This window comes from Aythya fuligula, chromosome 14, assembly GCF_009819795.1.
Source record: "Aythya fuligula isolate bAytFul2 chromosome 14, bAytFul2.pri, whole genome shotgun sequence".
Lineage (NCBI taxonomy): Eukaryota > Metazoa > Chordata > Aves > Anseriformes > Anatidae > Aythya > Aythya fuligula.
Window position 1 is genome coordinate 8696604 of NC_045572.1, and position 24927 is coordinate 8721530.

The 24927-nt window shown below is 44.3% G+C and overlaps 1 protein-coding gene across 2 annotated transcripts in view; it reads right to left on the reverse strand.

Annotated features, from left to right (window-relative positions):
* NRG2 (neuregulin 2) overlaps positions 1 to 24927 on the reverse strand; it is a 98155-nt gene that overhangs the window by 37743 nt on the left and 35485 nt on the right. For both annotated transcript variants that reach the window (XM_032196747.1, XM_032196746.1), the window contains exon 3: positions 13627 to 13745. In XM_032196747.1, the coding sequence (XP_032052638.1) occupies positions 13627 to 13745 (119 nt within the window). The remainder of the gene's footprint in view (positions 1 to 13626; positions 13746 to 24927) is intronic.

Consider the following 24927-nt stretch of genomic DNA (forward strand, 5'->3'; position numbering starts at 1 on the left):
ACCCTTTCAGTAAAGAAGTTCTTCCCAATATTCAACCTAAACTTCCCCTGGTGCAACATTAGCCCTTTCTCCCTCATCCTGTCCCCAGGCACATGGGAAAACAGACCAACCCCCACCTCGCTACAGTCTCCTTTAACGTACCTGTTGAGAGCAACAAGGTCACCCCTGAGCCTCCTCTCCTCTAGGCTAAACAACCCCATCTCCCTCAGCCACTCCTGTGAGGGCCACATTCTGCTCCCTGTCCCCTTTCACCAGCTCAGGGGGCTGCATACCCATAGAACAACTGGTCTTGCTGCTAAAGACTGAGGCAAAGGAGACATTGAGCACCTCAGTCTTTTCCTCATCTCTTGTCACTAAGTTTCCCCCTGCATCCAGCAAAAGATGGAGATTCCCCTTAGTCCTCCTTTTCGAGTTTATGTATTTATAAAAACATTTTTTGTTATCTTTAATAGCAGTAGCCAGACTGAACACCAGATGAGCTTTGGCCTTTCTACTTTTGTCCCTGCACAGCCTCGCAACATCCTTATAGTCCTCCTGAGTGGCCTGCCCTCTTTTCCAAAGGTCATAAACCCTCTTTTTCTTCCTGAGCTCTAGCCACAACTCTCTGTTCAGCCAGGCCAGTCTTATTCCATGCTGGCTCAGGGGGCACATGGGGATGGTCTGATCCTGAGCCTTTAAGATTTCCTTTCTGGAGAGTGCCCAGCCTTCCTGGACTCCTCTGCCCTTCAGAACTGCCTCCCAAGGGACTCTGCCAACCAGTGTCCTGAACAGCTCGAAGTCTGCCCTTCAGAAATCCAAGACAGCAGTTTTACTGATCCCCCTCCTGACTTCGCCAAGAACAGAGAACTCTACCATTTCATGGTCACTCTGCCCAACACAGCTCCTGACCACCACATCTCCCACCAGTCCTTCTCTGTTTGTGAACAGCAGGTCTAGCGGGGCACATCTCCTTGTAGGCTCACTGAGCAGCTGTGTCAGGAGGCTGTCTTCCATGCTCTCCAGGAACCTCCATGATTGCTTCCTCTGGGCTGTATTGCATTTCCAGCAGATATCTATGAAGCTAAAGTCCCACACAATTACAAGTGCTGGTGATTGCATGACTTCTGCCAGCTGCTTGTAGAACGTCTCATCCATTTGGTTTGGTGGTCTATAATAGACCCCCACCAGAATGACTGCCTGGCATAAATTATAAATATTGGTAAAATATATAGTATAGGTATATATATATGTATATAAATTATAGGTATAAATTATCAGGCATAATCAACACTGGTTCATGAAAAGAAAGTCCTGTCTTAGTAATTGGATCTCCTATGGTAAGGTTACCCATTTGGTGAATGAAGGGAAGGCAATGAATGTAATCTTACTGGATTTTAGTAAGTTATCAAAAGATACTGTGTCTCATGGTATCTGTGAACACTGGGGGTGTTCAAGGAAAGGTTGGACCTGGTGCTTAGGGACATGGTTTAGTGGGTGACATTGGTGGAGGGATGATGATTGGACCAGATGATCTTGGAGGGCTTTTCCAACCTTAATGATTCTATGATTCTACTTATTCCAACCTTTAACCTAGTACTGACAAGTCCATCATTAAACCATGCTACTAAGTTCTACAACTACAGGTTTCTTGAAGACCTCCAGGGATGGTGACTCAACCACTTCCCTGGGCAGACTATTCCAAGGCCACACAATCCTCTCAGTATAGAAATTTCTCCTAATATCCAACCTAAACATCCCCTGGTGTAACCTGAGGACTTTTCCCCTCATCTAACCACTTGGAGCAGTGTGTCCTGTCAATCAAGAGGGCAAAACGCATTTTGGGGTGCATTAAACACAGCATAACCAGCCAGTCAAAAGTGAGGATTATCTTACTATATTTAGTACTGGTGTGGCCTCACCTTGAATATTGTGTGTAGTTCTGGGCTCCACAATATGCAAAGAATACTTGAATGCATCCAGAGGAGGGCAACAAACTTGGTTAGAGGGAAAGCATGTCCTATGAGGAGAAGCTGAGGACACTTGGCTTGTCTAGTTTGGAGAAAAGGAGGCTAAGAAGCAACCTCATTGCTCCCTACAACTTCCTGAGGAGGGGAAACGGAGAGGGAGGTGCCGATGTCTTTTCCATGGTAACCAGTGATAGGATGCATGTGAATGGCACATAGCTGTGCCAAGGGAGGTTCAGACTGGGTATTAGGAAAAATGTCTTTCCAATGAAGGTGGTCAAACACTGGAAGAGCAAGATGTTTGATTCCCCATGCCTGTCAGTGTTCAAGAGGCATTTGGATAAAGTTCTTAACAATATACTTTAACTTTTGGTTAGCCCTTCCAACCGAACTATTCTATTCTATTCTGTTCTTTTCTAGCCTAGCCTAGCCTAGCCTAGCCTATTCTACTCTAACTATGCAGAAAGACCATCAGTGATTACGCAGGGAATCTTATACCATGCATGTTATTTAACCTTCTCAGGCAGACCACTAGCCCTGTTCTCCGGAATCTAGTGAAAAACTCTGCTTGCAGTCTCCAGAGAGTTAATTAATGCAGCTTGGACTATAAATTTAAGTTAATTTTTCACAAGCTACAGCTAATGTCAAGAAAGCAAGGAGACAGGGATAGTTTTTCTCTCTCTCTCTTTTTTTTTTTTTTTTAATAAAGTTGACTGGTGGGTTCATAGAGTACAGACACTTTATTCTCTCAATATTTAGACATTCAGTTAGACAGATGAACTCAGCTGGTCAGAGAGTGTATACAAATTGCCTGCTCTGTATATGCCTCATGTACTTACTGATAAAACACAGAATTGCTGAGGTTCCTCTCAAGCCAGTTCATCCAACTCCTTGTCAGAAAAACATGGCTGAGAAGGTGTCTGGCCATTCTATTGCTTAGTTGTAGCAGGGTAATCCTGGTGTGAGCCACACTAAATCCATGATTTACACTGATTAATACACTGCAGGACTGTTGATCCTAACCATTCTCTCTGAGGCAGGTTTCTGTACATCTGGTACAACACTCCCTTCCCTTAATAAAAACTGAATGGAGGCTAGATGCTCACTTCTGCTATCTGTACATAAAATTGAAAAGATTTGTGCAGACTGGGGCTCACCAGGCAATGGATCAGTGACTCTAGAGCTCATAAAAATTCTGCTCCTGTGTGTTTATTACTTTGGAAATGTTCCAATATTTACTCCTGCATTTTATTAAAATAGATCCTGCTGGAATTACCTTCCCAGTTCCTGAGGAGATCATGAGGATCAATATCTGCAGACTAGAAGCTCACCCAAAAATACAAATGTCAGACTGCAGGACACTCATCTGAGAGCAGCAGATACTGCTGATCAAAACCACACAAGAAGCACTCCCCATATCATCCATCTGTACTATTCTGGTGTTTCATTAAGGAACAAGTTTAAAGACTGAAAAGCACCAGGAGACTACTTGTTTCTGTGGGACAGGTAGCTATTGAAGGGACAAAGTCCTGTGTTACCATAAAGCCTCTAGTTGCTCCTGAAGGCTGATCTCTCCAGTTTTATGCAGTTGTTCTTCCCATGTTTTTCTCTACCACCAGCCTCCCAGAATGCTTGTGTTAGCATTGCAGTATTTTATTTTCCCAAATCCCCATCATGAATTGTAATAGCAGCAACATGATATTTCAATGAGGGGATTTGTTCAACAACTTAAAAAGCAGGGCTAGTGCCAGCAGGAATGCTTTGCAGGTGGGATAGCTTAAGCACAAGAAGTGAAGCAACATGCCAGGATCACACGATGGAGTCAGACCAACAGTGCAGATCTCCTGGTACACAGCCTCCTGCTCAGAAGGCTGGGCTTACTGCCTTCTCCAAAGGGATGTCAGCTTCCAACCCACACTTTATTCCACACTCCCCATCTTTGACTTCAGAGTTGTAGAGACCTGTCTTTACATCACACCTTGAGTATCATATCAGATGGGATGGTTGCTTCAAAAATACACAGTGAGCAAAATAAGCAATCAACATCACCTAACACCACAAGGGCACAACACAGCGATCTCTGCAGACCAACAGCAAGATCTCCAACACGTCCACCTCAAGGCATCATGCCTGCATGTGTGCAGGCTTCACTCAATTATCAACCACACCTCCGGTTCTGGATCCTAAATTTATGGTTTTAAATTATCTGAGTAAAGGTCATGCCAGGACTTATTTTTAGTCTAATATTGAAAACTGGTCTGTCCTCATAACCCTTGGCAGGCCAACTTCCATCTGCTCTAGCTGTGCCCTGTGCTGGCTGGACACCCTTCAGCTCCAAACCAACTGCACCATGCTCATGTTTTTACCACCATTAGCTCTAGGAGGGTACAATGCCTTCAGACTGGACTGACCTGGAGTGAACCGAGATTGAACCGAACCTATCAATTAATGCGTAGATCTGCCAAGGCTATCCAGTAAAGGCCATGCAAGACTGGACTTGAGGAAAGGTGGGTGGAATTGGCTGAATTTGCTCAGCACATCGTTTAACCATGGTTAAAAGTTGTTGAAGTTTTGGTTCAACTAGATGTGATCAAACATGACTTAGAAACCATATCATAGAAAAGATACCACTGAGCCATTATAATCATGGCAGTCCTCCAGGCTTATCTCACTTGAGAGAGAGGAAGTAAGGAAAGAATTCCCATCACCAGCCATGCTAAACATGGCAGTAAATGGGAGAGGGAGAGCCTGAATGAGTCCAACCCAATAAGTCCAATTACATCACTATGATGACAGCTATGAAATCTGTGTGCCCACACCGGTGCACTGCGGGATGGACTTAATCAGAGAAAGAAGGGTTATTTCACCTAAACTTCCATGGGGATCTTTAAAGGGACTTCAGGTAGCACTTATGATCCCCAGCGGTTGAAGTAAAAGCCCCAGAAATCAATCCAGAGCTCAGTTTTCATCGAAGTGCCTCACGTTATCTCCCAACCCTCATGTTCCCAGCACAATTCAGCTCTGCTTCTCTTGCTCTGTCTGTCTTCCACCTTCTAATATGATCCCAAACCTCACTATGCTGCAGAGCACACATAGGGTGAAATTAGGTGGCCCAGCAAACACTGCCCAACCTACACAGGCTGGTGAAGTAAAGGCACTCAACCAGATTAGCTAGACAGTGTCCCAGACAAAGGAGATGAAGCAGAGTCCAGATGAGCAGCTGCAATGATCCACATGTTGTTTCAGAGCACCTGCCCATCATTGTCAGATCCTCTTGTATTCTGACAGCATCCAAACTGTACTTCGTTTACACAGAGAGAATAGACTATATTCTCTTTTTACCCTTAAGAGTTCAACTGTTGGTCCAAATAGAGCAAAGGAAGTAGAGGAGAACTCAACAGCAGAAAATGAGCAAAAGAGGTTACTTGACCTTTTCAGATTTCAAACATTACCTTACCTTTTAAAAATGAATCTTTGATAACATTTTAGTATCTTTGTCCTGCATAGACCTTCCATCTCAGAATGCTCTACAGACTGCTCTACAGATTGCTCTGAAATTCATTCCATTTTTTTCTCCATCAAAATGTTTCTGAACTTTGAGAATGACTCCTACTCTGTTTACCAAGAAGGTCTGTAGCCAGACTCCTGAACCTTTGTCTATCTGCTTCAAGCTGCACCGTGACAGGATCACATTACCATTTTGAGTACTCTGGATGTTGAAATGAGTATAAAGGACCTTTCTCTCCATATCAAGGCACGCAATCAAGTTACCCTACCCCTGCAAGTTCCTGCATGTGAGCTGAGCCATTGTAGCCATCCAGTGCAAACTCCTAGCCTTTGATAAACGTAAGATGACACGTCTTATTTAACACTTTTTCACTATGGACAAGGCTACTGCACCTATCTTACACTTCCTAGACTCAATAGGAAGACTCCGTTATAAGAGCAGTAGGCTTATCTTCTCTTCTAAGCTGCAGTGCTTTTTTAAGAAAGCATATCTATGGCTTCTCTAGTCCAACAATTCTCAGAATCAAACATATATTCAGAGAAGGTGTAAGACAGCCATATCATGTTAAAATATGCAGCAACACAGAAGGACTTTCTCAGACACTGGAGATTCTCTTTCAGAATCTGGCCTTCAGAATCTGGCTTGACCGTGCATACAAAAGATCAACACTACACCTGTAAGACCAGGACAGCTCTCAACATACTCCATGGCACAGCTTGTTACATCTGCTACATGGCACTGAATCTCATCTGAAGGTGTTCACACCACTGAATGAGTGGTGCCCCACGCACATACCCTGTAGCGGGGGCACCAGGAAACGCGTCTTTTTGCCTGGCAAGGTTCCAGTACTCTGAGTATAGCATTGTACCCATATGGACTGGACCAGGATGCAAGGCAGATTTGAATCCAGAACTTCTGAGTTTGCTGTCTTTAGTCCCTGGTCCAGACTAGCATCAGGGTTGTCTCTACAGCAGAAGAACCATGAGATCCCTGGGTTTCTACATATTGTTATAAGATTTGTGAAGCCCATATCAACCAGTACCCTGTCAAAGAGAACCAGAGGACCTGCTGCAGCCAGCTTAAAGGCAACGGGTACAGTAGCTGGGAAAGAGATCCCATGCACACTATCATAATGACACAAATATTTCTGAGAACTTATGGTGCAAGCTTGCCCCCCTGCACTCTGTAGCTTTGTGTCAAGTGCCAGTTAGGCATGGGAAGATGTTGAGCTGGAAAACAGTAGGACAAAACATATGCTTCTAGAGAAAAAAAAAATAAAATTACCCAAGAACAGAGACAGAACACCTTGAAGACCTGGGTTATGTTTTGAGTGCTGTCTGGTGTTTAAACCTGCCTCGTGTCAAGTGTGCAGAAATGCCTAGGGGTCTGTGGCCACTATTGAAGAGGAAGAAGGTAGGGGTGACTCAGGATGTGGAAGGATTTGCTAGTAGCTACATTTATGAGGTCGTAAGTATTAAACAATACTTAACAGTACTCCAAGGGGGAAATACGTGATTCCTGTTCCAGATGCAGTAGTAGAAAGGAAGGCCAGACCACCCAGGAAGAACCTGGGACCTTACAGAAAAATACTAGTTAAAAACATATACAACAGGAGCAGCAGGGAGATAGGGGGTGAGGCACATGGGGCTACACAGAGTGATTGGATTTTACCCTCTTACCCATAGGGACCGTCTGAGCCACATAGAAGACATGGTGATCTTCTGGAGTTATTGGGTCTAACACCTGTACCCAGCCTGCCTGGTAACATGCCCACCTTGCACCAGGGTCCAAACAGAAATGTAAAGATGTGACCAAGCTGCCTGCACAAGGTGCTCTCCTTTCCCAGGGAACTGCAGCTATCACCAAGCTCCAGCTTCCATGGTGCTTTCTCAAGATGGTGTTTACAATCCAGTGGATCATTTACAACCTTTAAGTGAAACAACGAAAGGTGGGACAACCTATGTTGCCAGACAAGCTTATGAATATAAATATTTAAAAGAATTACAAGAATTTTAAAACAATGAGACACTTGTCATCCTTCCAGATCATCACACCTCACAACATTTTCATTACTTCCCCATAAATTAGAAACGTGCAATTCTGTGATAGACCAGTAGCAATCATGTATGAAAATCAGGGGGGACTATGATTAGATAACAGCAGAGAGCAATCATAAAAAAGGAATGTAAAGGAAAAAGTTGATTACAGTTTTAACTACGGAGACTTTACCATTTCTTTATACCATTAAGAAAAAAAGCAGACGGCCAAGGGTGACATTTCTATGTTGAGAAAGCAGAGGATAAGATTTTTCAATAGAAGAAACTTCTGTGGAGGCCACATGGTGATTTTGTATGTTTCCTTTCTATTGCTGAAACTTTGCTTTCAGTGAAATTAGCATATATTGGACTGTGAACTTAAGCACATGGTCTGAACTTTTGGGTAGACCTGTGCGGTGTCAAGAGTTGGACTTGATGATCCTTAAGGGTCCCTTCCAACTCAGGATATTCTATGATTCTATGATTCTATGATATATCTAATGTGATGCAAATATGTTGCATGGACCTATGCTGATGAGCCCAAAGGAAAAATCCTGAGGAAGGACAGTACAGTACATGCTGCTACATCTCAGTATTATGTCACTGTTGCAGTGGAAGGCTAAGAACAATGAAGGAGCAAATTTTAAGTGGAATCTTCTAATCAGAAAAGCTTTTAAAGGATACCTGACTAGTCCCGGCTGTGCATAGAATCAGATTTCTTTTAAAATAATAAAAGATTGAATTTTCCAAACAAAAAACATTCTCACGAAATCTGCTAAGTGGAATTGTCAATACAGAGGCACAGCCAGCTGTGTTGTCAGTTCAGGGTGTGAGCAGCTGGAATAAAAATATAGCACAGATCTTGAAACAACTTCTTGGTCCTCAGCTCTCTGGTGCCTTTTCATCTGGATTGGATCCCAGTGGGTTATCCAGCATGCTGACAATCTCTGTGTGCCGCAGTGTCCATGAGCAGGGAGAGACTTTCCATCGTAGAAATAATGCCCTCCATTAGAAAGAGCTGAACCAACAGCCAGGCTTCTAGATTTCCACTTGTATACATTGCTCCATGTTTTGATTTTTATTTGTGTGCCTATTTTTTACAGCACTCATGACAACTGAATAGAAAGGAATGCTAAAAAGCACTTCCACCAAATCAAATCAAATTAAACATTTGGGAAAATCTTTTATTGCTTTGTAGAGATTCAAGAAATAATGTGCCAGCAGGGTTCAGCTGTATTTTCTGCCTTTTTCTTTTGATTTATTCTTAGAAGACTTGTGTCTCCTTTCCTGTGTTTCCTGTAGCCTTTTTTTTTTTTCTTACCTAGACTCATAAAAATAAAATCCCTAAACCCCAGGTTGTAACAATGACATCTTACAAGTGTCAAAAAAACCCATACATTGAAAGAGCTGCAAACGTTTAAAATCCATCTCCAATTTTAAGTAGCATGTTCTTCAGGTTACCATCATAATAGTTATTGACCTTTTTCCTCTCTAAGATGGACACCAGCAATATAAATTGTATTTTGAAAGATTTAGTGAAAGATCAGAGCTTTGGGAGAAATCAAAGAGAAGTAGCAATTAAAGAAGATTCCAGGAGGAAATAAAGCATTTATGTAAATTGTCTCATAAAAACAAAACAAATAAGGGGAAAGAAACTATATGGGGGGTGGGGAGAGAAGTACTTACACTCTTCTTCCATAACAACTATTTTAGTTTCTGAGGCTGGTAAAACTTGTGGTGCTTTCGTTGTTCCTGGGAAAATTAAGGTAAGAAAGTAGTGAACAAAATATCTATTTTGAGCTGAGAAGATTGGGCTTAGCTACTACAGGGAGGAGGACAAGAGCAGGTGCTGCTGGGTGGCACAGGCTGGGGAGACTATCGATATGTTAGTAGTGGTTAGAGGACGCTCAGATGGGTAACTGTGTGAAAGAGACAGATAAATGAGTGCCTCTGCGGGGTATAGCACAGGGCATGTCAGTCCCCTTGCTGTAAAGGGACATCATGATAAAAAGACAGAAATGGCTCAGGAGTCACCAGGCACATGACGAGTGAAACTGCAGAAGGTTTTCTTAGCCCTGATGGCCACAAGAGTGCAAAGACGAGATCACAGACACAGGGAGAAAAACATGGAGCATAGGAAAAGGTGAGATGGTCAGATGAGCTTCCACCCTATAACTATTTGCAGTTCTGCAGCACGAAGTAATTCTCTTACAAGAGATGGAAGAATTGTAAACAGATGAAGGCCAAGACCCGAGGCAATATGGAAGCCCAGTACACATAGCTATTTCCTCCTTACAAAGCAGGATATTGGGAAGTCCATCGCCCATAGTCACCAGCTCTGATCAAGCCAGCTGGCAGCAAAAGCCCCCTCTTGGTCAAAGCCCCTCATGACCCTCAAGATGTGCAAAGGAGAAAGTATCAGGAGCCTCTGCTGTGTGCACAGCACCCTTTTAGAGACAGATGGTAAGACCACTGGGAAAAGGTAAATTAAAAGGAAAGCAAAACCACTTTTCGGATAAGTTTAATTTTTCCTGTGATGTTTAGCAAGGGGGGTGGTGGGATATGAGTTTAGGAGTTGTCTAGAAATTTTCTGAGGAAAAAAAAAAAGAGTCTAAAACTGCCACATCTCAGCTGTTCTCTCATTCCTACTTGTGATGCCAATATTGGACTATTCAATAAAGAGGACTGGGAAATGGGACATTTTTCTAAGAATGCAGCTAATTTACCTCAAAGTAATAAAAATCAGAAAATAGCACCAAATCACAATATGTTTTTGCTAAAACCCAGAAGCATTTCCTCAGAAACTGATACCCTTCCAAAACTTTTCAATGGGAAAGCTTTTATTTCTGAGCTGGGCATTCTGTGGAAATACCATAACTGCAGAGAAGAGATGAGCTACTGGGTTTGGCTGATGGGCATTTTCTAGGTGACAAGGGGTCATGACATTACCATAGAATAATAGAATGGTTTGGGTTGGAAGGGACCTTAAAGACCACCTAGTCCCAACCCTCCTCCCTCCTCCCCTGCCATGGTCAGGGACACTTCCCACTAGATAAGGCTGCTCAAAGCCCCATCCAACCTAGCCTTGAACTCTTCCAGGGTTGGGACATCCACAGCTTCTCTGGGCAAACTATTCCAGTGCCTCACCACCCCCAGAGTAAAGAATTTCCTCCTTATATATAATTTAAACCTAACCTCTTTAATTTAAAGCCATTACCCCTTGTTCTATCACTACACTCTGTGACAAAGAGTCCCTCTCCAGCTTTCCTGTAGCCCCCTTTAGGTACTGGAAGGCTGCAATAAGGTCTCCCCAGAACCTGCTCTTCTCCAGACTGAACAACTCCAGCTCCCTCAGCCTGTCTTTGTGGAACAGGCGTTCCAGCCCCTTGATCACCTTTGTGTCCCTCCTCTGGACTTGTTCTAATACATCCATGTCTTTCTGGTGCTGAGGGTCCCAGAGCTGAACACAGCACTGCAGGTGGGGTCTCACAAGAACAGAGCAGAGGGAGAGAATCACCTCCCTCACCCTGCTGGCCATGCTTCTTTTGATGCAGCCCAAGGTACAGTTGGCTTTGTGCAGGTGCACATTCCTGTTTCACGTCAAGCTTCTTGTCAACCAACACTCCCAGGTCCTTCTCCTCTGGGCTGCTTTTGATCCATTCTCCACCCAGCCTGTATCTGTGCTTGGGATTGCCCCGGCCCAGGTGCAGGACCTTGCACTTGGCCTTGTTGAATTTCATGAGGTTTGCACAGGCCCACCTCTCAAGCCTGTCCAGGTCCCTCTGGATGGCATCCCTTCCCTCCAGTGTGTCAACCTCACCACACAGCTTGGTGTTATTGGCAAACGTGCTGCAGGTGCACTCAATCTCACTGTCCATGTCACCAACAAAGATGTTAAACAGTGTTGGTCCCAATACTGACCCCTGAGGAATACCACTCATTACTGATCTCCGCATTGTGGCCACTCTTTTTCTAAAGAAAATCTCTTTTCATTGTGGCATTTTTGATGATTTGCAACAGATTTGCATGACTGAAATGATCCCTTGTGCAACTGATATCTGGACTGAGCTTGAGGGAAAGAGGGGAAGGCTCCAAGGAGAGGCCAGCTCACACAGTTCTGATTAATTGCTGTAGACTCCCTAGAGTTTTCACAGAGCAGTGTTGAGATGTAGCCACAACACAACGAGTGCTAAGGAACCCAAAGAACAATGCAGGTTGGGACAGAAGAGTGCACACACATGGATTCAGAGGCAATCAGATGCCTTGGGGAGTTTTCTACTGAAAGAAATCATGGAGGAAGGGAGTGTGCAGATGTGAGGTGAGGAAAGCTGTCCAAGTCCCAGGAAAGCCCAGCAGTAGGGACAACAGGGAATGAAAGAAGGAGACTCCATGAGCGAGAAGTGCACAGGCACAGCTGAAGGCTGCTCTGCTCTGGGTAGCTCCAGGGAGCAGCAACAGAAGAGTGCAAAGAGGGTGTCAGAAGGGCAAAAGTCTACAGTGATCTTCATCATCATCTTGTCTAACTTTGCAAAGGATGCAACTAGCATTTAATTGCAAATACCCGCTACTCTGCCAGGTGACCTTCAAACAGCAGCAGTGAGGTATGCATGCAGCTGAGTGTTGAAAGCCAAAGGCAGATTTTCAAGGCTCCTTAGAAAATGGATTAATTAAGACACCACCACAAGCTGGGCTATCTTTTGTCTACTAGACCTGCAGGACCTTGCAGCCTGCAGCTCCCACTACGCAAAGGTACAGGGCAGATCTTTTGGTGTCTTTGGTTGCTTTTCTACTCTTAACACATTTCTAAGCAACTCAGGTGTGTCCTCACACTCCCTGCAACATGAATGAGAAAGCCACCTGCTCCTGCCCTTGCCAGACACATTGCCTTCCTGAGAAGGAAGAGTTGCACCCTGCTAGATGCAGCCGTTACCAACACACACAGGAAGAGTCAGCTGGTAGTTGTATGGCCAGATGTGCCATAAGCAGTGTGCAGGCTCAGGGCCTTGCTGTGATGGGCACTATTCAATCAGTCTTCCTCTTTTGCAAGCGGATTGCTAGTGGCTGGAAAGAAGGAGCCGAATTGGCGCACAGGGCTCTGGTGGCAGGCACTCACTGCCCGTGCATGCAGCTGGAACTGTTTGCATTGCAATGGGACAGACAGAGTGTGAGTCAGAAAAAAGGAGTGGCACTGCTTCAGTTAGCTTACTCTGGACACCTTTCCTGTCATGGCTGGAAAGGAAGCAAAGCTAACTTCACAAGCAGAAGGTCTGAGCATGGGTTGTCTTCCCCAGGTTTTGCAAGCACTGGCTTTTTACAGGCAGAGCAACTGAGGAGGAGGCTATGTGATTTTCCAGCCTCACAAAATAAAGACTCATGACTGCAAGCACTGCTGAGGCAGAGGTTAATAGAGAAAAACAATGCCAGAAAGCAGTGGGAGAAAAATACCTTCCTTCACATATGACCAGTGCTAATAAAGCACAACAGCAGAGAAAAAGTATCGCACCAACAGGCTGCATCGCAGAGAGCCTAGGCTCCCACAGTGGCTGTTGTGAACGGAGGAGGAAGAGCTTAGGCAACAGAGCTTGTACAGAGTCATCCCTCCCTTGGTCACACCCGTCCAGCTTCTGGCAACCACTGTGGGGACTTTCTGAGCTGGAGGGTGCATCCAAACCATCATGTTAAGCAATATAATTATTATAACCAAGATAATAATAAAACCACCTAACCTCAGACTCCATCCGCTGAGCTCTAAGAGATGGAGCACACATTCTAGGATGAAAACCAGAAGCAACTTCATTCATCACAAAGCTATGGTTTAATTACTTGTGTTCTGGTGAGTTTTGCTTCTCAGAAATTCTTAAAAAAAAATAAAACATCAAGCTCACCATTTTTCTTTCCTCCTTGCCCCTTTTAAAAAATACATAGACTGTAAGTTTATTTAAAATGTAAATTTACCACATTGCTAGTGACAGATAACAAAGATAAACATTTATGCTAAGCTGCAATTTTTCTTATCTCCCAAGATTGTTTTACTCGATACTCTGAAAGCATGAAACAAAATCATAGATCACGTGCAGAACCTCCCACTTTCTGCTTGAATGACAGATGGCTCAAGACATTTGCTGGCTTCTTCACTTACCACTTCTCACATTCAGGCTGCCTTTTGCGGTGTCTTTCCCTAAAACGTTCTCCGCTTCACAGCTGTACTCCCCAGCATCTTCCAGCTTCACCTTGTTGAACTGCAGTCTGGAAATCTTTCTGTTGAAAAGTACAGCAGACATTTCTTATTCAGTTGCTAACCATCTTCATAAATTGATAACCATTCCTGGCCCTACTACACTGCCTAGTAAGTCACCCCTTCTGGAAGAGATGGGCTGCCCAGTCTCAAGAGCTGAATAGACCAGGTCAGGATTCAAATGAGACCCTTCCCAGGAATCACAGCCATCATGATTTCCTAAATGAACATCTCCTCTGATCCCATTGCTCTTAGCCTGATGCCACGGTTTGGTCTGGCATCTGCTCTCATTTTCAGAAAGGCCACATATGGACAGTCAAGAAGTCTCACAAGGGGTTGAATGCAAGAGCCCCAGCTTCCCAGCAAACAGACTTCCTGTACCGGAGAAAAGCCACTTTAATGAAAGACAGCAAGATCTGCCTGCAAAAGGAGATGGGGAGATGAGCAGCACATTCTGCACCTTCCTCAGCAAAGAAGCAGCTCAACTTTTGTGGCATGCCCCCCTGCCCATCTCCAGCAGTGCCACACACTCTATCTCAAACATGCACACTATGGTTATAGGGTAGTGCACCCATGTATTCCATCCTGCAAACCACAGCTCTGTGGTTTGACCTAGCAAATAGCTTGTAGCTTTATCCAGGCAAGCAAACGGGACAAGTACTTCGTCTCCCCCAAATACACATACTCCAATGCACTACAAACATGTGAGGCTGAACCTCACATGATCATCTTATTGCCAGAAGCACCTAGAAAGAGCAGAAGACACCGTATGTGATGACTTCCCATGTGACCCAACAACCTGTGCTCCATGTCTCATGGGAGTGGGAGCAGCTCTGTGGTGGTACAGGGAAAAAGAGCATCACCTTTCCCACCACCTGTGACTGATGTCTCATTCTCCAGAATGCCTCTCACTAAAAGGCAAAACCCTTTGTTAAATAGTTCAACAGAGATCTTTAGCGGCCTTCAACACAAACCAAAGGCTGATTGAGACTCACTCCCTCATCAGGCTTTCTGTTTTACTAGATTTCCTTCTGGCTTAGACAGTTTATCAAAAAACATCCTGTGTTCTCTTCTGGTGGGAATATCTCTCCCTGCTTTCTACCCTTTTGTCTACAAGCTTTTTTCTCAGGTCCGTGTCATACAGCAACTAGACTGAGAAGTTTGTAAGCACTGACAGCTTTAAAAAGAGGTCCCACTGGCCTGGCCTACATTTCTGAAGGCAAATAAAATTCTTCTTATGTGGAGAATAATCATTAACTTTGGAAATATTTGCAAAGTTACATATGTCATCTAAGAAAGACTTTTTTTCAGACTGTTGAAAAGATATTCCATGCAAATTCCTTCACAGAAGCACACTGACATCTCTTTTAACACCCTGACATATTGTTCTACTAGAGCCAGGGCACAAGGACACAGTATGAACATCTCACTGGTTATATTAGTAAATTAAAAGCACTTGGAGATGACTTGGTACAGCTCCCAGGATACAGGTGCTGCCTCATTTTGCAGGATGCAGTCAAGTGTCCAATTGCATGAGTTTGGGCCCCAGGTGGAGGAATTTTTAAATGAATGTGTGCCTCCTGAATCCCTCTAATCCGAGGTCTCCCCTAATCCACAGTACAAAGACATTTATTTGGGCCAACACATTCAAACAAGGGGACCTAAACTAGCAGGCTGATTCCGTGTGGTGCAAAACTTTCTTGGATCCCAGTGTGGGATACTTCCCTGAAATCTCTCAGGTCTCCAAGGGTAATCTGCAATAAATAGTCCTGGGCATTATGGCCTTCACTGTGATGCCTCAGGAGTTAACATGCACCCAGGAGACACAAAGCATTTCAGGGCCACCAGGGCCTGTTGCTGCCCATTGACAGTTGGGTGCTGCTTCTTACTGGGGAGGTGTGATGGGCACCTGAGGAAGGAGGCTGTTGGCACTGCAGGGCTGTAGTGCCCAGTGCAGGACCACGTTCCCCTCTCCCTCAACAGAGATGGGTATAGTAAAAACAAAGGGTCAAGGTGGGCTCCCAGTAGTACTGCACAGATTCCCAGCAAGACTGCCCTCAGCACAGCCATTACTTTCTCTCAGTTGTCTCAACCTTCACTGACAGAACACACCATCTGTTCATAAACCACCCCTAGCCAGGCTTGCAGCTACTGCTGCAACACAAAAAGAAAAGCAGCACGTGTTGAAAGCAGCAAGACAGTGGTGCTTACACAGCTTTGAAGAGCTTTAACCTAGTAGCCTGTAGAGAACACCAGCCTTGCACACCAGCATGTTGAGGATATCTGGTGCATAGCTGAAAGCATTAATGAACATGCCGCCTTCAGCTGCCGGAGGACAGATATTCTAATGATTATTGGCCACACCATGATCTCACATGCACAGCACGTTTCGCTGCATGCAGTAACTGGAAAAATCCATTACAGCATTAGAATATCACCTAGGTATGCGATCATTTCCAGATAAAGGTTTTTAAGTCCCAAAGATACAAATTAGTAAGTAATTTAGTGACACAAAAAGCTAATGAAAGGGGTCATACTTGACAGATTCATCTCCAAGAACATGATGAGAGACATGTGGTCTTTTACCTGGAACTGGAGGAGAATGTGATCAGAATAAAAAGTAATGCTGGTATTTATAGAACCTCAGCATCAAGGTGAAACGAAAGAGGATTATTTTGTTTTAATGCTCAAGATTGTTGTACTGCCAAAAGAGCTTATTTTTATTTTCTATCACAGTTGTCGAATTTATCCTGGATTGCAAGATTCCCTTGAAAAATCATGAGTTTTTCTTGCTTTTTAAGCCCAGACCCATGGTCTGAGGAGTATGGTGTATAATGTCAAGTAACAGACTTCAGGGAAAGAGATGAAAGGTACAGAAGCAGATGAGATTTAATGTAGAACATAGATACAGTAAAGAGAATTTCCCTATTCCAGTAAGCACATAAACAGTCAGAGAAATATCTTGTTTCACAGCATTAGTCATGCACCTTTTAATTCACATGGATAATACTTTCGCACTAGATGAACTTAACTGAGAATGTAAAACAGGTTAGACTTTACCTGACCTATGTGTGGCAAAGAGAAAGATGACCAGTCCAACTCTGTTCTATTTTACTATCTTCAGGTGCTTCTGAAATACCTCAAAACTGCCTAAGAAATTAGTTTTGCAAGTTTGTGTTCTTCTTCCTGTTGCCCCCGAGGGTAGACATTTTGTTTATTTGACAGCTGAGGTGTGTTTTTAAATAAATACCAAATATTAGCACTAAGAGGAATTAAATTGCTCACAAGAGTTTTGTATCAAGTCCCATTCTGCTCTTCTGGGCAAAGTGTTTCCTGGGGACACTAGCCCCTGGAAAACCCTGTCGTGTGCTTTCAGGAGGGTGCCTGGCTGCCAGACGATGCCATTCTTCTGGAGGAAGGCACTGCCCTGGGCTGTTTGTTCAGTGAAAGGGCCAGGGTCCCTGACAGATGCCATCATTTCACTGTAGTGCAACTCTGTTGACATTTCTTTACTCCAGGGGAAAATCTGCCTCATTGTATTTTCTGACCCTCAGCACATATGACTTAGCCACGCACTAATTATCTCCTGTAGTGCCAGTGGAGGAGTAAGCCATGGGGAATATGTTGTCTGCAAGCTCTGGGGGATAGAATTCACAAGGAGACCTTCAGCCTGGCCAGAACAGGATCCCCCAAAATACCTTTTCAGCCAAAAGAAAGAGTCCCCCAGAGGGCAGTTTGGAGTGCCAATCTCCAGATTACAATGGGAAACATGGAGATCTGCCCTTGGCCATGGCCTACACAAAGATCCTGGCAAATTCTGGCCATGAAGGGTGGCCTCATTGCTGTAAGCTCATCATCTCAGAGTTAGACATCTAAATATGAGCTTGGGCCCTGAGGCCTCCTGTCCAGTTAGAGGAAAAGAAACAGGCACTTCATCTCATCTAGAGAGGAACTTTTCATGACAGAAGTCATGCTCCCACTAGCACTTTGGTTAGCTTGAATCATTTTTCTCCTCTTCCCTGTTGCCAAGGGAAAATGGGACCTTTTTCCCAGTCAGCTTCTTACAAAGCTATTCAACTCAAAGCCTACAGCAGCAGCCACAAGCTACCTTAGAGACATCTACATTTCACTGAAGATTCAGTGATCCCTATGTGAGTTCACCTGCTTCTGCATCATGCAGGACAAAAATAGCTCTAGGATTACAACTATTATAGTATTTTATTAGTCTTCTAAAAATAGGGTAGCTAACACATAAGTAATAAAAAAGGCAAGGAATTAGTTTTGAGGGGAATTGGAAGACTATGCATTATTTGGACTCTAAATTGTCAACGAACACTGTCCATAGCAAACATACATGAGATCCTAGCAATAAAAAATTTGACCATCAGATTTGACCATCATAAAGGACACACTGAATAGACTGCTGTGGTTATCTATTAACTCCCTTCCTCTCTGAACAGACAGCTGGTGGCAGGAAGCATAGCAATACTGCAGAGAGCAGAAAGGCCAGTACTGTGGTATGTGTGCTGCTTACCCACCAAAGATTTAATTGGTGCCTTGTCCTGGCACTCTGCACAATGATGAAATTGCCCTGAGAGAGTAGGTTTATGACTGGCAAGAAGATTCAGAATATCCAATTCTTCCTCTTACTGTCTAGAAGCATTATCCAGCGACCACCAAATATCCGCTGGCTGGAGCAGGGGCTCTCGGTGTCCCCACTTTAGAGAACACATTCATCTTCCCCAAGAAGCAGTGAGATAAAGTCAGGCAGAAGATCATTGGTATGTGAAGCAGAATGGGGATGGCCTTGGCAAAGCACCTCTGTTAGACAGGGCAGAAATGGCAGCCAGGAGCATCCTTTTCCCTGCACAACCAGATAGAAACCACCCCAGTCTCTTCCCTGCCTTCAGTTACAGAGCAGCACAACAGAGCTGGGCAAGCCAACTGTGCAATGCAGTGCTTGAGAACAACAAATAGCTACTGTGTTGGCTGCTATGAACTCTAGGGCATGACCTGGCTAGCTCAGGATCAGCTTTAAGAACAGCAAATGGGAAAGGGGGGAAGAAAGCAACCCTCAAGCAAATCAATCAAATGAGAGGGGTAAGAAAAGGAAGGTTCAGACTTTTCAACTCAGCTACCATCCCTTCTGCCATGGGCAAAGTCCTCCTTCCTCCTCCCCTCACCATCACCTGCCCGACTCAGTGTTTGACCTGCTGGGACTGTGGGAATCGCAGGCATGGGAGACAGTTAATGTACTTGTGGGTGCCCAGGATAGAACCGACCACCCCCAGACCCCCTTTACCTGTTCTCTCCTACCCCTGTTCCCCCACATTAAAGTGCTGTTCTAACCTGAAAAGCAGATTTGCCCCTTCTGTGCTCAGCAGTGCTGTTCTCTCTCTGTTCTCAGGCTTGGGACCGGCTGATTTTAAAAGATAGACTCGACCAGTCCTCAGTCTGCAGATCTGACACTGACACTGGTCTGAGAGCAAGAGCTGGAGTCCCTTCTGGGTCATGCATTGTCAACAAAAGGGGAAAAGATCAATAAGTACGCTCCAAAGAGCAGGGTCACTTGTGCAACCATCCTCAAATTCAGCCTCGGGCTGCATCTCTGAATTGCCATGAATGTCCAGGCAACAAGAAAAGGTGTACGGCAGCAGAGGCAGTGTAATCCAACCACACACCCATTCCCAGAGTGGACTTTGTAGCTGCTGTGTTGATGTGTAGCTGCTCTTGTGCTGGCAAGTCTGTGGCAGCTGCCGGAGCGTGAAATCAACACACACATAAAAGCTGAGTTTAGGGCTACAGCTGAGGCATGGACCTGATGTCAGAATGGGTTCCCTTGTATTTCTTATCCTGGAATTCAAGGCAATTGATCCATCCCAAGAATATTTAGAATTTCCCTCAAACCCCAATGCCAAGATTTGAATTCATTTGGGAGAATGTAGATCCTGGAGCAATATTATGAGGCCAGATCAGAGCAGGTTCTTTTCCTGTTTATCTCACATGCACAAGAACCAGGGACTTCACACTACCAAATGCAGAACAGATATATCCTTGTTCCAAAGAGCAAATAACCTACACAGAGAGACAAGAAACCCCATGTAGGTATGCAATTAGGACAATATGCAGAGACCTCACTATCTCAGCAATGAAACCACAACTAATTCTGTAAGCTGGGAGGAGAACAAAAGGTTGGTGCAGGTGGGGAGAAGGCATATTGGTCCTCGTTTAGAAGTTTATCACATATTAGATGGAGACTGATAGGATGGGCAACTCAGAGGTAGGACCAAAACTTCAGGGACTGCCAGACAGAAAAGGAAGACCAGAGGGAGCTTGTAGAGCAAAACCAAACTGTTTTGAAGAATCAGGGGAGGTAGAGAGGGAGATGCAGTACTAAAAGCAGCAGTCTTTGTGGGAGACGTGCAGAGCACAGGAATGCAGACATGCAAAGCCAGACTGAAATAATCAGATCAGGGAAAAGCATGTCTATCAGGAACAGAGACATAAGGTCATGGAAAAGCAGCATGGGATGACACCTTCAGGTAGATGGTGTCATCCCTCCAAAACCTCTGCAAAATGCATCACCATAATATTACATGGGGTTGTGCAAGAGATTCAGTTAGTCTTGAGGCTCCTTTCTGAGTTCGAAGTTTTGGAGATATTAATTTCTTCCTAAGTCTCTTTTCTGCAAATGATGTGTGTCACGGATACTTGCCAGTGCCTGATTCATGAAGCATAATGGGGACTGGGCTAACTCATGACTGCGGGTATAAAATGTGCTATCCCAGATGAACTGCCTACAGCTTCAGTCAGCACCCCAGCCCTCCTTCCCCAAGTGCCAGGTAAAGCATTAAACTGGATGAATGGGATTTCAATTCATGTCTCAAAGAGGGTGCTTCAGCATAAGTTGTGACATTTTGCAGCTGCAGTGGGTAAGATCTATAGGGAAAAGATGTATATATATATATATATAAACCAGACAATATAATCAGAAAAAATATACAAAACTTCAGGCATATAAACCTTGTTCCATAGCTAAGTTTGCACACACCATCAGTTGAAGCAGCCTAGCAAGCCTAGCATCTGGCTATAACTTGGTAGCCATTATAAGTCAATTGTTGTTGATCAAATAACCATTCCCTGAATCTCTAAGGAGCCCCAGCTTGCAGGCTTTGTGGATTGTTCTCGCTCAAGACCCAACCACTTCTCCTTTCAGTTCTCAAGTTCCCTGGTTCAGTCCCAGGTGCATTGGCCAAAATGATGTCCATCATCATCTCTTTTAAAACAACAAACAGTCAAACAAAGGAGATGCTCTTTTTCAAACCCCCCTCCAATAAACTGCCTTCAGCAGCTAAACCAAATCCCAAATATCGGAGACTTATAATGACATCGTGAGAGTTAGCAAGACAGAAGCTTCCCTGGTGACTGTAACAACACCGGTGCTTGAGAAGAGTCTTAGCTTCAAGGCATCTGGAATTGCTCTTGCAAGATCCATTGTCAAGTGAGCTTTTTCCTTTGTTTAAAAATGTCAGCCTGAAGACCCCTGCCAGAGTGGTGGTATAGCCTGCTTGGGTTCACTCTGGCTCCCACAAGGCTTCAACAGTTCTCTTTGCCCCTCCTTGTCTCCAGGCTTAATTAGGAAATCATTTATCTTTATTGGCACTCTCCTTCCCCTGCTGCTTTGGCATTACTATTATTTTTTGCCTTCATTCCAAAGCAATGAGCTGTACAGGGAAGACCACAGCCCCATTCATTGTGGGTGGGGAATAATCTACTGCAGGGAACTATACAAGGAAGACCCCAGCAATGAATCTGCCCCAGCTAGCTTTGCCTGAGGGACTACTGTACAGAAACAGGAGAGGAGGGTATCCCTTGGCTCCACTTACAGGCTAACAATAGGGATTCCTGGTGATACTGAAAGTAGGACACTACTCCCAAGGGATGTCATATGGTCAGCCTGTCCCAAACTGAACTGCCAACCTTCTCCAATCTAACGATACGCCTACTTCATCAGCCCAGCAATCTCCCTTGGTAAAAGAGCACACAAAGAGAAGAAGAAGAGGCTGTAAGGACAGCCACAGAGAGCAGAATACCAGGCTCTTGGACACCCCACCCACCGTCAGTGGACAATCGGCATGTCTCAGAGTCCTGAGTGAGCCTGAAGTGGGGTAGATTCCCTGCACCTCAGCAAACAGAAACTACCACTAGAAGGGTGGCTGCACACTGGAACAGGCTCCCCAGGGACGTAGTCACTGCACCAAGCCTCTCTGAATTTAAAAAGCGTTTGGACCGTGCACTTAGTCACATGGTCTAAACTTTGGGGCAGACCTGCGTGGTGCCAGGAGTTAAGACTTGATGATCCTTATGGGTACTTTCCAACTCAGGATATTCTATGATTTCTATGATTCTATGAGTCTACCTTCACTTTCTCCACAGTTGTCATTTGACCTTTTGCCAGGAGAGTTAGAAAGTCAAGCCTCAACCTTAACTTCTTGGGACCCAGTGGCCTTGAACCGTATCAGGTGCACTCAGCAGCAAAAGGTATCTCTGGCAGATTAGAAGGGGTGGACCAGTCACTATGCTTTACTTTCACTACAGTATGCAATTCTTTCTGGGTAAATTCTCTAGATTCCATCAACTGTGTTTTTTTCTTCCACCTTAAAGAGAAGTTTCCTCTCCATACAAGCCAGGCTTGCCCCAGCCTGTTACTAATTACAGATGGAACACACAGTTCAAAAAGAAGGAATCAGAATTGTTCTCCTCCCTCCAGCAAATATCTATTGGAATAAAATAAAATAAAATAAAATAAAATAAAATAAAATAAAATAAAATAAAATAAAATAAAATAAAATAAAATAAAATAAAATAAAATAAAATAAAATAAAATAAAATAAAATAAAATAAAATAAAATAAAATAAAATAAAATAAAATAAAATAAAATACACCTTTGCCTGAAGGCACCAGAAATGTTGCCGGTAAGTTTAAAAAACAAGAGGAAAGGTGATTGGAAAAGCTGAAGAGCTGACATGGTTACCTGCTCCTCTCCTCCTGATAACATATATTTCTCTAAGAAGGCCAGTGGGAGCAGATAAAAGCTTGATCACATCTGAGTAAAAGAGGGCTTCAGTTTATCTTTCTAGCTAAAGATTTTAAGGCTCGTTAAACACACAGGGCAATATCCATTCTGCAGGGAGGAAAGTCAGGGACAAAGCGGTTAAGAGTAGTGATGCAGGGTAATTATGTTCTTCTTTCCCATCCTAAACCTCTGCACATAGTCTAAGGACCACAGAGGCTACAGTTACGGTCAGACCCAAAGCTGTGCCCAGCTCTGCAGAGGACTCATATGGCCAAGGGACATAGTATGGATGACACCTCCATCACCTGGCAGGGCTCGTTTTGTCTAGCTGCAGCATACAACTCTATCAGATCTTTGGATCAAACTCTTAAATAAATGATAACGTGCACCTGGGCAGAAGCTGCATGGTCTGAAGATTTTTGCCTTTTGTGCTTTCCCTGTGGAAGTACCTCTACAATGTTCAATTTCAGTTTTAGTCCTTTCAAACCCCACTCTACTCTTAACTGTAAGAAAGAGCGAACGATTATCTTGAGACCAATGTTATCTCTAATTGGAGCCACATGTAAATCCCATTCTTCTTGAATTAATCATCATCTAGTAAGCCTTCCTTTCTCAGCTTTACAGTTTAGGATACTTCTGCTAACAGGCAGGAATTAATGACATGCACCCATCTCCCATGCCCAGTTTTGGTTCCCTCTGCTACTCATCCCCATTAGCTACTTAATGATGACACATGGAGTCATAACCTTGTTCAACCTGCATCAGCACAGAGCAATTTTTAATGTACTTTTTTGCATGCAGCCAAGTCCAGAAGGAAGCAGGTCCAATGCCAGTGATCACTTTGCCCTCAATTTTCAAGTACTGAGACCTAGCAAATGCCACGGAGAAAACAGCCTGAAAGCTGAACGTGGCAGACTGGGTACACACTGGTTATCCTCCCAGAACTACTTGGAGAAGTGTTCCTGCACTGTTGTCTGCTCAATAAGGGGCAAGGAGTTATCTTCTCTGAGCCATCTCAGCTCAATACTACTAGATTCTAGACTCTGTGTTGCCTGGTCTACCAGTCCAGGATGTAAACAATACTGGATGGCAGATGAGCACAGACTCATAGCTTTACTGCTGAGGGAGCCTCAGCTATTGGAGGAGGCAGGTGCTCAGCTTTCTTTAAAATGTCTATCCTTGGGCTTATTTTGCCAGCAGGAAGCACTTCTAACACGCACATGTTTTTGGCTTGTCACTGGTAGGCTGTGAGCCAACATGTTGCCATGGAAACTAGAAAATGCAAAGTTGTGACTTGACAGCAGCATTGTGAAAAAAGAGTATCAATCTTCTTCCATATGTTCATACCCCTGACCAGGGACAGTGTGCCCCTGTGCCACAGTGGGTGGGATGCCAGCCTGTCACAGCTTTACACTGGACACAAGTGCATGGGAGGCATGGAAGGACAGTGATCTCTGGGAGAACAGCAGGGAAATGCTGCAGAGGAACTGCAGATCCCCCCCATTGCCAGATCCCTCTGCGGAGAGGTCTGCTGGGTGTCTGGGCTGGGGCAAACCCTCTCTGGTTCTGGGGAACAGCTCCTCAGCAGCCTGAGAAATCAGCATCAATGAACTCAGGACCCACAAGCTGCCCACCCACAGGGACATGGCATCCACAGAGGTGGAACTGTGAGGTACAGACCTTCCTTCTGGTCATTCCACCTCCAGACTCCCATCGGCAAACAGGGAATGGCATGACTCGGGCCATGAGGCTGATAAAGGCCATGGAAACAGTGACAGCAGCTGAGCAAAGACAGCTCTTCCTGAACAGAGCACATCCACCAGTCATCCTGGTTCTGCTGATGTTTCTGGCCTAAGCTTTCCACTGACCATCCTTCTGCCTTGTGTCAAAACATCCATGAGTCCTGCAGTTATTTAGACAGAGGCCAACCATTTTTAGTGTGACTTTGAAATTAACCAACAGGATAGAAATTAAATTAGAGCAACTGACAATGACCCACTTGAGCACCTAAAGAAGAGTTTCTAACTGATTTTTAGTGGCTTCTAATTTTTAAAATGAATACTCTATCAGCTCCATATATAAAGAGATGAACTATTTTTCACATACTGAGACATAACATATGCTGGCA